Genomic DNA, 16,138 nt, shown 5'->3' with positions numbered 1-16,138 from the left:
ATGATTTGTTAAACAACGTGATATAGATTATTTAGAAAATATATGATTACATTATTTACATACTGACTGCATTAATGCAAGATATTATAAAAAAAAGTTATTGTCTCAATCTTTTGTTACACACCACGCGTATGCATTGTCGAAAATGCGTTGCCATGGCGAAATAGTATACTCCCAATTAGAGGGTTTCCAAGGCCATTGCCATATTTGTGAACAGCGTTCAGGATGTGGCATCATTGCTAAGTGTCGTCCATTCGCAGAGCATATACCAGCAATACCCTCTGTAATTAATCATAAATATTATATAGATCACAGGATTAATTGTATATAACCAGATAAAATTTCGTTATTATTATTCCTTTTTATTATTTGCAAATGAATAGTTGTATATAAGGCAAAATTAAAGTATCTTTGTAGATTTATAAAAAGACAAACTCCATGAAAGATTTTAAAGACGAATCATGTTATGTAGCTAACCCCTATTTTTAATATTATATAATCTAAAAGAAATAATACCTGTACTTCCATTAGGATTAAGTGGATATTGTTCGGTTGGATTACCATAATCATCAGTATATTTAATAGCTAAACAATGACTTCCCTTTAATTTCTGTAAAACCTCATTATTTCTAAATGTAAACCTTCCTTCACCGTGAGCGACCCATACACCTAAGACACTATTTTCCATTCCATTTAACATAATCGATGGCGATTTATCAATTCTAACAGTACTCCACCGACATTCGAATCTTTCCGATATATTATGACTTAGAAAAATATCTGGTTCTTTAGTATCATCTACAACACAAAAAAGCAATTAAAAACGTTAATTGTATTTAATAATTTTATAAACATGTTCTTTTAATGATGCAATAGTACCGTCTTCATTTCCTATCAATCCTAACAAAGACATTAATTGACATCCATTGCAAACTCCTAAACTAAACGTATCTTTTCGAGAAATAAATGATTTTAATTGTTTTTGAAGAGATGGATGGAATAAAAGACTCGCAGCCCATCCTTTAGCAGAACCCAAAACATCTGAAATAAATTTAAATTAATTTTTATTCGTTTCCATTTTGTAAAACAAAAATTAATCTATTAATAATTTACCTGCATAGCTAAAACCACCAGGGAATATAACTCCTCTGAATCTATCGAATGTGACTTTATCTTTTAACAAGTCTTGCATTGTAACATCCCAAACTTCGAAACCTGCATCTATCAAAGATGCTGCCATTTCTCTATCACCATTTATGCCTTCCTCTCTTATTACAGCAACTGGAATGTTTGCTGAAGAAATGGCAAACAAATATAAATACGATCCAGCAATTTTTAAATTTTGCATCGAATTAAATCTTTACTAACAAGATAAATGTTTGTAAATTGCCGTAGATCTAACGTCAGGATTAAACGTTAATTTATAGCATGGTGCAGTTCTATCTTGTAATCCACTGAATTCTTGAAGTGCACATTCAACATTCATTTGTCGACATTCTAATTGATAACTCGTCTCTTCCCATAGACTCATTAGCGGTAATACTGTTGATTCCAGAAAAATCTTCTCTTGTACTTGAACTTTTATCTAAGGACATAAAATATCTATTACATAAACATAATTTTGTAAATTTACGCAATGTATAAAATACATGCTTTCGATGACAATCCAAATCCTTCCGATCGTCCAATTAAATATACAGGAACATCAAACTGGTTAAATACTTCCAAAACATAATTGTAATTTATTGAATCAATTTCTAGTATCCATCCTACTTCTTCGGTGAATAAAATTTCAATAGGAGATCCTGATTTATGAGAAATATTCACATTCATTCCAGATATACCAGCAAAGCACATTTCAAGCAGGCATGTAATAAGTCCACCATCGCTAATATCATGACCTGCTAGTACTTTTCCCTCTGTTGTAGTGGAAAGTATTTCAAATACTAGTAATTTCCTCCATTGAAATAAAAGAATGAATTTCATAAATTACTTTAGTTATTAAGTCACCTGCAATTAATTGTTGAATAGCTTTGAAAGCATTCTTTAACATGTCAACGCGTTGTACATCTGGAACTTCGTTTCCAAGGGATTTATAAACCTGAGCCAAAGCTGTGCCACCAATTCGACTTTTTCCATTTGATAAATCTAAAAATAATATGTAACCATTTTTTCCAGCTGCAGGAGCTTTTAAATCGGGTGTAACAACCTATAATAAAAATATAATAGAAAATAACATTAAATATAAAAGTAAAAGTAATTTCAACTTACTTGTCGTATATCGGGACAAGGAGCATAGCAAGAAATCACAAGTGTACCAGGCGCTTTGACAACATCCTCCTCAATTCGTGCAGCCATGCTAAGAGAATCCTTTCCTCCATCAATTGCGATTCCTAATTCATTCATAATTGAACACATAGCAGAACATGCATCATATAAAGCTGCACCTTCTCCAGGTAATTTAGCAGCCCACATCCAATTTCCGCTGCATTTAACGTCCTAAATATATAAAAATAAGTTATACTAAGAATAAAAATTTATTAAATTAATACATACTCATAAATTACCTGTATATTTGAAATCTGTGCAAAAACTAAGTTACTCAACGCTTCTGCTACGGTCATACGGGCTCCAGCTGCTGGATTTACGAGGCCTTTTATCGGTTGTTCTCCGATAGAAGTTGCTATACCAACCTGTAGGATAAAACACATAGTATTGCGTTTGCTGCATTTTTGTTTAACTTTGATTGATTTTATTTTTCTTGTTTGTTTATTTTTTATATTTTTTACCGTAGAGAAATGAGATATTGCTGTCACAGCAACATTGGCAAGGGGAGTATGCAGAGGACCAACACATTGCTGTTGTGCAATTAGTCCAGTAACACAACGATCAACTTTGTTAGTTAAATATCGTTTGCTTGCTACTGAAGGCAATCGTAGGACTCTTTCTAAGATACCTTGTACAGTTAGATTTACAGGCAACTTGATAGCAGGTAACTGAGTTACTTGTCTTTGCAGATTAAAAGACTATAACAGTACAAAAAGATTATTACTTAAACATTATTATATTTAATTTATTTTATTATATTTCCATGTTCACCTTTTGAGGCATTTTTCCAAGTACTAATTCTAAATCTAACTCGACTGGGTGCCTCGATTTATGTTCGTAATTCTCATTTAGATATTTCGATGAATCACAATTATCCTCTTCTGAAAGAATGATTTTCCCATTTCCTGTGACAATCCCTACAAAATTAATGGGACATTTTTCTCGCGCTGCTATTTCGTTAAGTAAATTACTGCTTTCTGATTTGCAAAGAATTGCGTCATTTTCTTGATATTCGGCACCCCATAATTCCAATGTACTAATGCTTGGATCGCCTAAGTCAAATTTCTTTGTGAAGATTACTGCACCCATTGGTTCTACTAATTCTTTTAGAACGTTGCCTAATGTAATTTCAAACAATTAATGATTCAACATTATAATATACGATCTAATAATATCCAGATCTTCTAAGAATGTTTATTTACCATTGCCTCCAGCTCCTTGATCATGTATACTAAGTATTGGGTTTTGCTGTCCCATCTCAGTGCAAGCACGAACAACTCTATTCAATTTTTGTTCCATCTCAGGATCACCTCTTTGTACGGCTCCGAAATCTAATTCTGATTTATTATCACCTTGCACCTAACAAAATAATAGATTTCGTAATTTTTAATGGATCATTAAGAATGTATATTAATCAGTTACATTATTCTTTGGAATATAAAATTACCTCAATAGAACTAGCTGAACCACCTCCTACGCCTATTCTATAAACAGGACCACCAATTTTAATGACTTCCATACCTGATATACAAAAATTTTTAATTTTTCTTTTAATGCCATTGTACAAAAAAACCATTTAAATTTTATTTTCTACTCACCCTTCTGTGGCAAAATTTTTTGAGACATATTGGCATCCATGGTACCCAATCCTCCACTAAACATTATGGGTTTAATCCATTCACGTCGCACACCAACTTCATCCGTCATACCGAATGAACGAGCAAAACCAGATATGACTGGTTCTCCAAATTTATTGCCATAATCGGATGCTCCATTGCTGGCTTCAATTATAATTTCTAATGGAGAAGCCATATTGTTGGGATATTGTAGATTCTTTTCCTCCCATGGTAAATTATAGCCTAAGAAAGAGATTGACAATTTAATGAAGACGTTTTCCTATTTTTATAAAAGTAAATAAGCTATATAAAGTACAAACCTGGAATATGCAAATTACCAACGGAATAACCGGCCGTTCCAGCAATGTAATATCCTCCCCTACCAATTCCTTGAATATCTCTCAATCTTCCTCCAGTTCCAGTTGTAGCTCCACTGTAAATTGAAATAATATTTATGAAACATATCATAGAGTGAAGTACATCATATGAAATTTCTAAATTATTTACCTAAATGGAGCAACCCCAGTTGGGAAATTATGAGTCTCTGCAGTGAATATCAAATCTTGATCTACATTTTCCAAACAGAAAGGACTACATGTGTAAGTCTTCATTGGCCGTAGAACTTTTGTTTGAAAGCCCTTAATTGCACTACTATTATCACTAAATTTAATTGTATTGTTTGGATTGGAATATTTTTGTGTCTCCATAATCATATCGATTAAAGATTGTTTCATCTTTTCACCATCAACAATCATCCGACCTTTGAAAAACCAGTGACGACTGTGTTCACTATTAGATTGTGCTAAATCAAAGCACTCTACACTAGTTGGATTGCGCTTTAATTTATTAAGAAATAGATCTGTGTAAAAATCTAAGTCCCAATTGTCAAATGCTAAACCTAAATAAAATGTTCAAATAATATTGAAAATGATATTTAAATTACCTATTATCTTTTATTATATTTCATTTTGAATACATACCCAATTTCGAATTTACTTTTTCTAATGCTATTCTTCCTTCTTCCAAGACATTAACTTCAAACCAATTTTCTGGTCTAAATCCATGATCAAAAGTTTCTATTGGTTTCATATATCTACATTCAGTCATCTTGTCATGCAGTACATCTGTTATCTAAATAAAGAAACAAATGTAAGAGATGTATATTTCTTATATTCAATATATACTGTTATATTTACACACAGCATCTTCAATTTCTTTATCAATTACTCCATTGTATTTAATACAGTATCTAGTTACTGCTTCAATTCTTGTTACTTTGTCTAAATACACAGATCTACAAATTGATACAGCATTGCTACAAAATGCTGTAGAAAAATTCAATCTGTAACAATATAAAAATTATTTAATTTCAATTTTAAATATTATTGTTAAATAGCTAGTTTTTTTATCACTTATCTTACCTTGGTCCAATTTCAATAATAAAGCAGTTATTTAATTTTTTATCAAATGCACTGGAATTCTTCAAACTTTGTGATTCCAAAGGAGGAGTTAAAATCCATTTTAAGATTGCCAATTCTTCTTCACTCAGAGGTTCTTTAACTTCAATATAGTAACACAATTCAGTTTCCAAACCACTGATCAGATTTGTTATTTGAATAAGACTGTTAAATTTGCTTTTAAATTGACCTGACTTTAATCCAGGTACTTTGTAGAACCTTATAATATCCATGATCTAAAAACTGAGAATTACAGAATGATAAAATACATAAAAGAATTAAAAAACACAATACAAAAGGACAAGAGTAATAAACGTGACAATATAATATGATATATTAAACTGATAATTAATTACAATTATTAAGACCCCCTAGAGTGAACTGGCAAGCGAGTCAGTGAATTATCTCAATTTATCAGTGTAATAATTGCAAAATAGTATGCTTGTATCATAACAATAATATCAAAAATATGAGTTGAGGTCAAAAGAGCATGTTACTCAATATAGTATTCTCTGTTTCTACTGAAATTATATATTTCAACTGTATTTTTTATTGTTAAAAATAATTAAAAATTAAATACTTTTGAATATTTTCGATTATGAAATATAGATATTGATACCATTTAAAATCTTTAAACGAAACTAATAATAATACTTGGATTATATTTACGTCATGTTTTACAAAACAGGCGTTATCGTACTAGCTATAAACAAATAGAAAAATATATTTTCGTAAACATGTAACAAAAGGAAACAAGGGTATAAAGTTCTATGAAAGAATATTATTGTAAAAAATATTTTAAACGCAAATAAAATAATCGAATTGCACAATAGGATTTTAAGTTAAATTATGTAGTATTAAATATCGTCGAAATAATAGTTGAAAGTAAAGTTACTTGCTATTAACGATATTTCATTTACAACATATATACAATATATACAAATAGAGTGTATTTTATTTTCTGATCTCTCAAGCAACAGGTTTCCACGTGTTATAGAATTAATGAAACGATGCATAACCTTGCTGTTTCTTACCACGTGCTTTTTTGTGTGTCAATAATATACCTACATTTTTGATATAAAAATTTTGATATAGATAAAAATCTAAAAGTAATAAAAGAACATTTCAATATTTTAATTTAATTTATCGATCCTGATATATGTAGTAACTTCTCTTTTTCGTATAAAAATGAATATATGTATTTTATAAATTGTTTTGTTATATGCGTGTATATATTTAGAGATACATAAATATTATAAAATTTATATTGGAAGTAAAGACCATTAAAATGCTCTTGTATTTTCCGACGTGTAATTTATTCTAATCGAATATTTACAGTAGAATTTCCATAAAAAAAATATTTATTTAAATTATCTATCCAAGAAAATCATAATTAGAGACATCTTCAAATTGCTGATTTTGTGGATTACCAGGAGCCATAGCTCTTGTCGCCATTTGCCCTCTAGGAACCATTTGCTGCTGCAATCCAAGTACCTGTCTATATGGCGGTTGTGGCTACAAAATCCAAATTATTTTTAATTGCAGATATAATTTAATCCTGATATACAATTACCAATTCATAATTATGATAATGAACATGATAATCCATACTTGTTGCAATAAATGCCTAAGACCTATATTCGGGACAGGCCTCATCAACCTTGGAGCATTTGCTTGCTGATTCGTCATAGCGGCAGGATTTAGTGCTCTTTGGGCTTGTTGAGCCTGTAACAAATTTTATTCGTTTATTTCGTTTCCCCATTTGCGCGAAGCTATACAACAGAATGTATGATAACTTCTAAAAAACAGTTCACCTCCAACTGTTGTTTATATTGCATTTCCTGTTGCTGTGCTACTTCTAGATTCTGTTGAATCTATAAAGTTAATTATATTATATGAATTCTGTGAAATTTATTTTAATATGTGTTTTGTTTTTTTCCGTATTTTGTTGTTATATTTATTGGCTTACATTTACTTCCAGTTGTGACTTATATTGCGCCTCCTGTTGCTGCGCAGCTTCTAACGTTTGCCGTAGTTGTTGAATTTTTAATAAATTTTGTTGCCTAGCTATTTCTATGTCATCAAATGGTGGTCTTTGTTGTCCTATCATCGTACCAGAAGCTGGAGCCACTTGGGGACCAGTAATACCACCACTCTATCAGCGTATCAATAAAACGAATGCTTTATTTTCATTTTGATATCTGTGTATGTCTATGTAGATAGCATTTGTTTCTAACTTATAATTCTTTAAATATATTATCTATGTATGAAGCTAATTATATATGTTTTAAATCCATTTTACTTCATTGTATACATGTGGTAAACCTTACCTGCATGTTTATTTGATTCTGAGGGCCAGCAGATGAAGTTAATGTTTGTTGTGGAGCATTTGTAGAAACTACGTTCTGAGTTATTTGGCCTCCTCCCATAGCTATAGTATTTGTTTGTGACATAAGTATACCTCCTTGAGAAGTACCTGTAGTAGGCATTGTGCCAGCTATTGCGTTTCCTTGAGCAGCTCCAGCCTGATATAGTAATTATATTTGTAAATGTATCAAGAAACATTTAATATACCTTAGAGTATAAATTTTTACTTACTTGTCCTTGTCTCATAGAAGCATGCGATGTTTTTTGTTGCTGAATCACTTTTCGAAGACGATCTACGAAACCTGTTTGATCATTTGGAATAAATCCCAAATAGGTTCTTCTTTCAGCCGTGTAAAGGAGGATAAGTACTTTTATGTCACAAGCTGCTTGCAAGAATGTGAAATGAACACAACCTGCCTGAAATATTTTTTTTATCAGTAATTAAAGATATTTTTTTCATTTTTATTGTACTGAAAACATATAGTGTAATATACTAACAAATCCCGAATTCATAACTTTTGTTAACGATTCTAACGCTTCGCAAGGTGTAGGATGAAACAAAACGGACTTGGAATTTTTCAAATATGTTCCACCAATATTTCCTATTAACTGCTTGGGCATCAACTGCATAATTAATTTCTGAGGCCACGTATCAGCTTTCCTATAATATATTAATATATTGATTTATAACAATTTATGATTATTAACATCCACAGAAACTTACAATTCTGGATCTCCATCTTTGGAATTTGCGGAAACTTGACACGGAAGATGCCTAGTTTGTTTTGGTGCGTCTGGAGTTGTTTTAGCTTTTTCAACCCATTCAATAATACCTTGCCATATCGTTTGTCTCTCACGTGGTGTACTAATTTGTGGTCCTGGTCCTACTGTACCACCTGTTACATTACCCTTTAAAACAGTTATATTAATGTGATTCATATCTTTTCCTTTAGTTTCAAAATCAACATTCGAACATTACAACATTAAAACAGTCTCTCCTTATAAATAATTTAAGCAACTTAAAATACCTGTGTCTGAGAGTGCGTTACTTGCTGTTGTTGAGTAACCGACGATACAGGTGCCTGCGTCTGCGAAGCTGTAACTGTTTGTGGTACTTGAGTTGGCATAGATTGGCTCACACAGGATACTGTGAGTTGCGGTCCTGCTTGTCCGTGCGTCGGTTGAGCTGTTATTGGCATTTGAGCTTGTTGCTGGACATTTTGCTGTTGCTGTTGTAATTGCATTGTTAATCTTAGCTGTTGTTGAGTTAATTGCTGCTGCTGCTGCTGTTGTTGCTGCTGCTGTTGCTGTTGTGCATTTGCAGCCATAACATTACTATTTGTCACTAAAGATATAAAATATACATTAACACATTAACTTTTGAAACAAGGATAAGTAATAACTTTACAAAGTACTATCACTTTTACCATCCATTCTTTGTCCAAATGGAGTTACATTGAGCCCAATTGAAGGAGGTGGTTGATTTAATTGCGCTATTAAAGCACTACTTTGCGTATTTGTTGGACCTGTTGCCCCTGGTGTCACAAAAGGTCTCCATCTAGGGTGACCTGCTCTTGTTACATTAGGATGATAAGTTGGCGGAGCGGATATTGGGGGATTATAAGGAGGTCGACCAGCGTTCATCGCAGCAGCCATTGGTACTACTGCTTGATGAACTGAAGCGATATTTTGAGGAGTTTGACCTCTAAATGGAGGACCTTGAGGTTGAGTTGGTTGTGCAATATTCTGTTGCACTTGATTTGTATTTGGACTGTCATTACTCTGCAATGGGCTCAATGGAATCTGTGCAGCAGTACCTGGTGTAGTATGAACAGCTCCACCAATTGTTGGACTGACAGGTCTTTCTTTTAAATTATAATTACGTAAGAGGACCAAATGTCGCGGATCTTTAGCGTAATTTTTGGTTTGTGACGATTGTAAATCACCTCCCGCTTTTTCAAATAATTTAAATAAGGCAGGTATTTTTCTAGGTGATAATATGGAAAGATTAATATTCCTCTGAAAGAAAAAAAATGATTTTTTTATATAGGCTTAAATGACGACTTCTATTCACACAATTAATTGCAATATACTTCTTGATAGAGTGAAGCCAACTGTTCTATAGTGTGTCCGGCGAATTTATATGATTCTTGTATGACTGTTTGATATGGAGGAGAATTGCAAATCAAAATACAATGCTTCTGCGATGCTGTATTTGGTTCACGTCTTAATTGTAGATCTTCAAAACATTGAAGTCCAGTTGCAAGTCCTTCTCCAATATTGGCAAAACATTCCCCTTTCCCTCCAACCATTCTATTCAAACAAGAATATCAGCAATGTTCATTAATAAGATTAAAAGTTCATTAATTAAAAATCTGATACATTTTTTACATACTCTAGTTTTTCTAATACAAGCAGTAATTTATGAGGATTTGCATATGGTCCAAAAGTCTCTGTACATGGTGCTGGTAAACAATCAGCAGCATGATATACTACTATTCCATATAACGTTGTACTATTTTGCTAAAAAATAATTTTTATTATTAAATATAAGAACAAAGAAATTAAAAAGGTAAGAAATATTATAAAAATGGTTAATATCATTATTTTACCTCAGAAACATATTCTCTATCTTCAATACCACCTTGACTGAAATACCTATATAATATAATGTCTTAAATTAATAAGCATCTATAAACAAAATAAAAAATACTCAATATGATCTAATATAGAAAACATAACTTACTCAAGTGTAGGAGTAAGATAATTTGTTTTCAAATCATTAAGATAAGCTCCATTAACAGCTGTTCCTTCAATCACAAATATCACATCAGCTTGTATGCCATGTTCTGTAGGACCAGCAACCATCTTTACTCCACTCTTTAAAATATCAGAAAAAGTATGTAAAAAAGAATATAATAAGTGATATATTATTTTTAACTTAAAAATAATGCATAAATTATAACTATTTCAAATATCACATTAGAAATAAATAATATGTTTATAACAAAATTTTTATCTTTGATACGTTTAAAATAGTAAAACCTATTTCACAATAATGCATTTATGTATTGAGACCTTTTTAATATAAATCTTTATCTAATGTTCTACTTCTACTAATTGCAAACTACATTAATAGCATTATAGCATGTAATGTGAGACTTACAACAAGTTTACCAGATAAATATTGACATCAATGATTATATCACTTCATATTCATTACTAATATTTGCTAATATTAAAATCAGGATTTTTTCAATATTGTAGTTGATCATTTGTCAAACAATCAACAAAGTCGGTAGTTTTATAGGTTACGTTTGTTTATTACGTATAATTTTTTCAAGTACTAGTTAATTTCATTACATGTATCACAAATATAATACGAAATAAAATATGTTAACATATTATTATTACATTAATATTACTATTATTATTATTATTAAATGATTTGTACAGAACATTTAAACATGAAATAGAACAAACCATTGTAATTTCTTTAAGATGATGGTTCCCAAATTTATTTCACTAGTTTGGTGATAAATATTCTAGGGATTTAACACAAATTAAAACACTTTAATTAAATACAATAAAAAATCTTCAAATTTGTATATATACGTATTTCATGAAGGAGATTTAACACAATGCAGACTAACAGAATTCCTACAACGATGTCGAGAATAATCTGACTTATGAATGTAACCTATTTCTCCTAGATTGGGGTTAGGTTGGTATTACGTGTCTTCAGATAAGTCCATGAACAGAGTATAGCAATTTAATTGAAATTACCAAACTATTCTTGGTATTCAACGTTTATACTTCGGTTATCTTCTAGTATATACTTACATTATCCATGACTGTTGATTATGTTCGTTGTTTTAAAATAATTCAAACTGTATACAAATTTACGAATTATGGTAATATTATTATAATGTAAAAATTGGAATACGTAAATTAAATCTAACATTTCGACAAGAGAAGTCTATAAAATATTTGTACCACTTGTACGTTCTTGTAGTCAGAAATTAGAAGAACGAGCTTGAAAAAGACGTTAAAAGATAGAGACTAATATAAGTAAGTTTATCAAATAATTTCTAAATGTCTTTTATAAATAAAAATATTGTTTCCGTATTATACGTATTATAAAAAGAAACATGTTTCGTAACAATAATTTCATAATAGTGATAAATAATTTAAGTACAAATCGAATTTAATGGATAATTATAGGTATATTGGAATGGAGCACCTAAAGTGGACAACACCAATTAAGAATGGAAATGAATGTGAAAATTTGTCAACCAAGAGTCCTGTGATTTATAAAACTCCTGTAAAGCAGTATAATACAAGTTCAAAGCACACAACATATCGAAGTAATACAAATTCCTTTAATGTGCTTCCAAATCACATTACACCCCCTTCAGGTTTAACAAAATTTATAGCAAGGAATCCATTTGAGACTGATTTAACTAATAGACTGCATTTATCTGTGATTAGTCCAACTGTGTTCAGTAAGGTAATTTTCTAAATTTTTTATTAAAACCAAAGATTTAGTTCCTTTATAAAATGATTTAATAGAATCATTTTTTATATTATTTCCTAATGATTATGTATAATTGTTAATAACATTCTTAGGTTTCAAGTCCATCTCATCAATCACCAGACTTTGCATGGAGTGTGGATGAGTTGGCATTAATACAGCCAGCGAAAATAGAAGAATTTCCTATGCAACAAATACATTGTGTAGACCCAGAGACTGAAATAAGAGCTCAAGCAGCTATTGATCAATTTTTTAATAAAAATGAAATAATTCCAAGTCCATGGGAGATAAAGAAGAAAGAGAATAGAACAATAGTTAATGTAGATACTCATATAAAGGGTTCGAGTGAACTGAATTCAGAATCTTCCAAATTGAAAAAAGATGGTATTTATTATAATTAATCAAGGAATATTTTTCATAGTTTAATTTTGATTTTAATTGCTTTAGGGTGGAGTCAAACAGTATTAACATTTCCATCTGAATTGCCAGCTCATGTTACGGAAATTTTAAAACCTTACCTTACATTCATTCAAGTAAATACAAAGCTAAAGTCATCATTTAAAATATTAAATCTCCGCCTTTAAACGTCTCTTGTTTTGTTTTAGGAGCAAAATGTTGAGAGTGACGATGCAAATTCGAGTAACAACTCTTTAAGACGGAAGTTATTCTCTAATCTTGATGATTGTGTAGATAATGAAGAAGATTCTTCAACCTCTTTATCGTCGCCAGTAAAAATGGATGGATCTTTAGTGTTACCTTCCAGTCCTCCACAAAGTGGAATGTTAATTCATGGTACATCATTGAAGGTAAACAACAGCTTTTTAATTATCTTTATCTATCTTACACACATTACACATGTGAGTTTTGAAGCCAAAAATTATCAAATCCTTTCCTTCTAGTGCTCGCCAAATGAAAATTGTCATTACAACGCGTCGCAAATAGACACAGGAAATTTATCGCATCCTAGTATATCTCCCATACACAGTACACTAAATAACATGTCGTATGAAAGCGGGAAATCTCGATCTCGTTCAGTTGCTCGACTGAACTTCAGTATGGACATAAGTATAGATCAATCTAATATGCAACATAAAGATCTATCAAACAATTACTCTTTAGGTAATTATTTCACCCACATCAATAATATTTAATATTTAATTGTCCTTTACTAAAATACTACTACAATAATGTTATTGTTTATAATAATTACATGTTATATCTGTTTAGATGAATCTCTTAGCAAAATAAATGCAGACAAAAAGGCAGGTGATCTTTTAAATTTACAAAGCGAATCTGCGAGTGCTCAAGATGATACCCATACAGAAATAAAAATCCTAGCAAAGAACTCAATTCACGTTGAGCATAATTGCGAAAACAAAACTACAGAATTTGATGTTAAACATAGTAATACTACCAGCACGTTTAAATTGTACAAGACGAGTACAAACGAAAGTTGTATGACCCAACAGACTAACGCGATGCTAGGTATTTCCGGTCAGCAGAGCGTTTCGAATTCTATACAAGACACTGGTTATCAAACTTGCAGTATGAGCAATACAGCGAACGTTACTGATAGTTATAACACTACTCCGACTAAGCAAAAGACTTACTGGGGAGATCGAATTTTAATGAGTGACGATGAACTTCGTCTACCCGAGTGGAGAGAGAGCATGAAAAATATATTTAGTTCTACTCCATCACGATCAAATAGGGAAAGAGATACCCATATATTTTAGATAAATATTTTTTATATGGCAAAAATATATAATCCAAGAATATTTTTTATTTTTAATAATGAAATTAGAAAAAATAACCTGCTCAAATACTTAGGAAAAATTTAAAACACAATTTTTCATGTACAATCAAAGATAATATTATCATTTGTATTTCTCATATTTAGAATCTTACTTCATTATGTCAATATGTTTTGTTTCTTAGTTAAAATTTATAATGTAAAGATTTTAATATATAATAATTAATATAATTTTTAATTTTTCATTACCTGGTATCATCTACAACATATTTTTTTACGCATGGATGCAAAAATGCATTTATGTATAATAATTCATGAAATGATAACAATATGTTTCATTTCATGTATTATCATTGCAAGTATCAGAATTTGAGTGAAGTGGGTAGAAATTTAACACATGTTATATACATATTATATACACATGTATAATGTAATCATATCATATCATATAATATATACATGTTTTATACACGTTATATATTTTCCATATTAAAATACACAACAATCCATTCGAAATCAAGGAACCAATAGATAGAGAAGGATAAATATAAAGCATTGCATGAAAATAATTATGACAAATATCAGTTTGATGTAAAATATATTATCACCGATTATGTTTATAATGATTGTACATAATAACTGAATGTGCTTGTGTTAATCATGGAAATATAAAACATGGCGAATTATCAATTTTTCAGTTCAATTGTTTTCATCATTTTTTAATCGAAACATTAACACACAAGCAAACATTTTAGCTGATTTTATGTAGAAAATTTTAAATAAATTCGAAACTATCCCGTTAATTAACTTTCGTGCTACTTCTTTCATGAAAATAAAATATTTTCCAAATTTAACATGAACGCGAATCTCAAAGCCTGCATTTCTGTAAAAGATAAGAAGCTATACATCCTAGAAGTCTTCGTCGATTCTGTTACCTTGTACGCCGAGAAATTGCAGAAAATTTCGCCGAATGAATTAGGCGTCGATCTACAATTTATCGACATGCCATTGTTTCGAATCTTTCAAAGTAACTTCCTCTTGACCAAACCGGATAGACCGAAGGAAATAATTCGCGGGCAGGGGATGCATACTGTGAACTTCAACGTCGGTAAAGTATACCTGTTCACAAGGAATCCTGGCGAACTGGTTGAAAAAATGCGATCGAAACCATTGTTACTGGATGTATACAAAATCAGAGAGATCGTTATTTGCCCCGAGGAAGTATTAAAGGATCCATTAGGAAATTCAGTAATTCCAATACCAGGTTGCCTTTGTGACCACGTGATGATGCCAGACAACGACCTATTTCACTTACCAAAAGCATATGAGATAAAAAACACTTTTGGTCTCGTGGACGAGGAATACAAACCAACTGGTTACATAAGTATTTTCTTCAGAATGATATGTTTCGGGACATATACGATCAATCCATTTTCTATTGTTGAGAAGAAATTATTATTTAAGAATACGGGTTCGTTTAATGAATTTTTATGTACAAAAGTACCATATCCGGATGAGAGTGAAAGAAGAGCCGCAGAGACGGGCACGAAATTCTGTTTGCCTGAAAAAATATTCGAGGAAAGTGAATTGGATACTCCTCCGAGACCAGTAAATATAGCTGCTTTAGTATTAGTTTGTAAAGAATTATCACAAAGAGACGGATATCCTCTGAATATAATTCCCCCGAATTATCCGTTGAAAATACCGGATATATACGTTGAAGAAATTCCGTTTGATGCCGATAGAGCAAGACGGAGAGGGTTCAAAAAACTAGTCGAAGAAGAGCCTGATGTCTTCGTCAATACGAAATTTACTGCAAAACATAGAGCGTGTATCAATATTGGATGCGCTGGTAATATTTGTTCTGGACAAAAGTAGCAATCATTTTATTTAATAAAAATGAGGGGACTAAATTAACTAAATGTAACTAAAACTAGGTACATATTTTATAGAAAAAAATGTAAAAAGAAAATAAATATTGTAAAAGGATTGATGAAAAATCTTTTAGTATTATTATTATATATTTTGTTAATTATACAACAAATTTAAATAAATGATCGAAGGAGATTTTAATAATTTTTAG

The 16,138-nt window shown here is 30.9% G+C and overlaps 3 protein-coding genes across 7 annotated transcripts; 1 reads left to right on the top strand and 2 right to left on the bottom strand.

Annotated features, from left to right (window-relative positions):
• Position 1: 1 nt before the first annotated feature.
• On the bottom strand, positions 2 to 6,418 carry Pfas (phosphoribosylformylglycinamidine synthase). 3 transcript variants are annotated; one of them, XM_069122979.1, is made up of 20 exons: positions 6,297 to 6,418; positions 5,366 to 5,644; positions 5,145 to 5,286; positions 4,925 to 5,075; positions 4,452 to 4,842; positions 4,265 to 4,377; positions 3,927 to 4,187; positions 3,776 to 3,849; positions 3,531 to 3,687; positions 3,100 to 3,446; positions 2,790 to 3,026; positions 2,568 to 2,693; positions 2,272 to 2,499; positions 2,011 to 2,209; positions 1,654 to 1,919; positions 1,369 to 1,585; positions 1,114 to 1,293; positions 880 to 1,041; positions 517 to 798; positions 2 to 281 (listed from the first exon to the last, which is right to left on the bottom strand). In XM_069122979.1, exons 2-20 carry the CDS (start codon positions 5,632 to 5,634, stop codon positions 106 to 108), a joined length of 3,978 nt encoding a protein of 1,325 aa, XP_068979080.1. In that variant the 5' UTR covers positions 5,635 to 5,644; positions 6,297 to 6,418; the 3' UTR covers positions 2 to 105. The 3 variants fall into 3 exon arrangements, with proteins under 3 accessions (XP_068979080.1, XP_068979079.1, XP_068979082.1); XM_069122978.1 differs by lacking the exon at positions 6,297 to 6,418 and adding an exon at positions 5,758 to 5,914; XM_069122981.1 differs by lacking the exon at positions 6,297 to 6,418 and having other exon boundaries at positions 5,366 to 5,703.
• Positions 6,419 to 6,695: 277 nt separating this feature from the next.
• Positions 6,696 to 11,420, bottom strand: LOC138184744 (mediator of RNA polymerase II transcription subunit 25). 3 transcript variants are annotated; one of them, XM_069122999.1, is made up of 15 exons: positions 11,252 to 11,419; positions 10,515 to 10,648; positions 10,381 to 10,426; positions 10,164 to 10,291; positions 9,862 to 10,081; positions 9,196 to 9,787; positions 8,797 to 9,113; positions 8,493 to 8,677; positions 8,267 to 8,429; positions 8,000 to 8,185; positions 7,732 to 7,926; positions 7,371 to 7,556; positions 7,216 to 7,275; positions 7,013 to 7,126; positions 6,696 to 6,916 (listed from the first exon to the last, which is right to left on the bottom strand). In XM_069122999.1, the coding sequence occupies exons 1-15, from the start codon at positions 11,252 to 11,254 to the stop codon at positions 6,776 to 6,778; spliced, it is 2,670 nt and encodes an 889-aa protein (XP_068979100.1). In that variant the 5' UTR covers positions 11,255 to 11,419; the 3' UTR covers positions 6,696 to 6,775. The 3 variants fall into 3 exon arrangements, with proteins under 3 accessions (XP_068979100.1, XP_068979101.1, XP_068979102.1); XM_069123000.1 differs by lacking the exon at positions 11,252 to 11,419 and adding an exon at positions 10,935 to 11,245; XM_069123001.1 differs by lacking the exon at positions 7,216 to 7,275 and having other exon boundaries at positions 11,252 to 11,420.
• Positions 11,421 to 11,568: 148 nt separating this feature from the next.
• Positions 11,569 to 14,462, top strand: bora (aurora kinase A activator-like protein bora). Its single transcript, XM_069123014.1, has 7 exons — positions 11,569 to 11,839; positions 11,993 to 12,278; positions 12,398 to 12,686; positions 12,750 to 12,835; positions 12,908 to 13,108; positions 13,202 to 13,421; positions 13,530 to 14,462. The coding sequence occupies exons 2-7, from the start codon at positions 12,003 to 12,005 to the stop codon at positions 14,036 to 14,038; spliced, it is 1,581 nt and encodes a 526-aa protein (XP_068979115.1). The 5' UTR covers positions 11,569 to 11,839; positions 11,993 to 12,002; the 3' UTR covers positions 14,039 to 14,462.
• Positions 14,463 to 16,138: the final 1,676 nt, after the last annotated feature.

This window comes from Bombus flavifrons, chromosome 11 (assembly GCF_040668555.2).
Source record: "Bombus flavifrons isolate JBK064 chromosome 11, iyBomFlav1_principal, whole genome shotgun sequence".
Taxonomy (NCBI): Eukaryota; Metazoa; Arthropoda; class Insecta; order Hymenoptera; family Apidae; genus Bombus; species Bombus flavifrons.
This window is presented reverse-complemented; position numbering and strand designations above follow the sequence as displayed.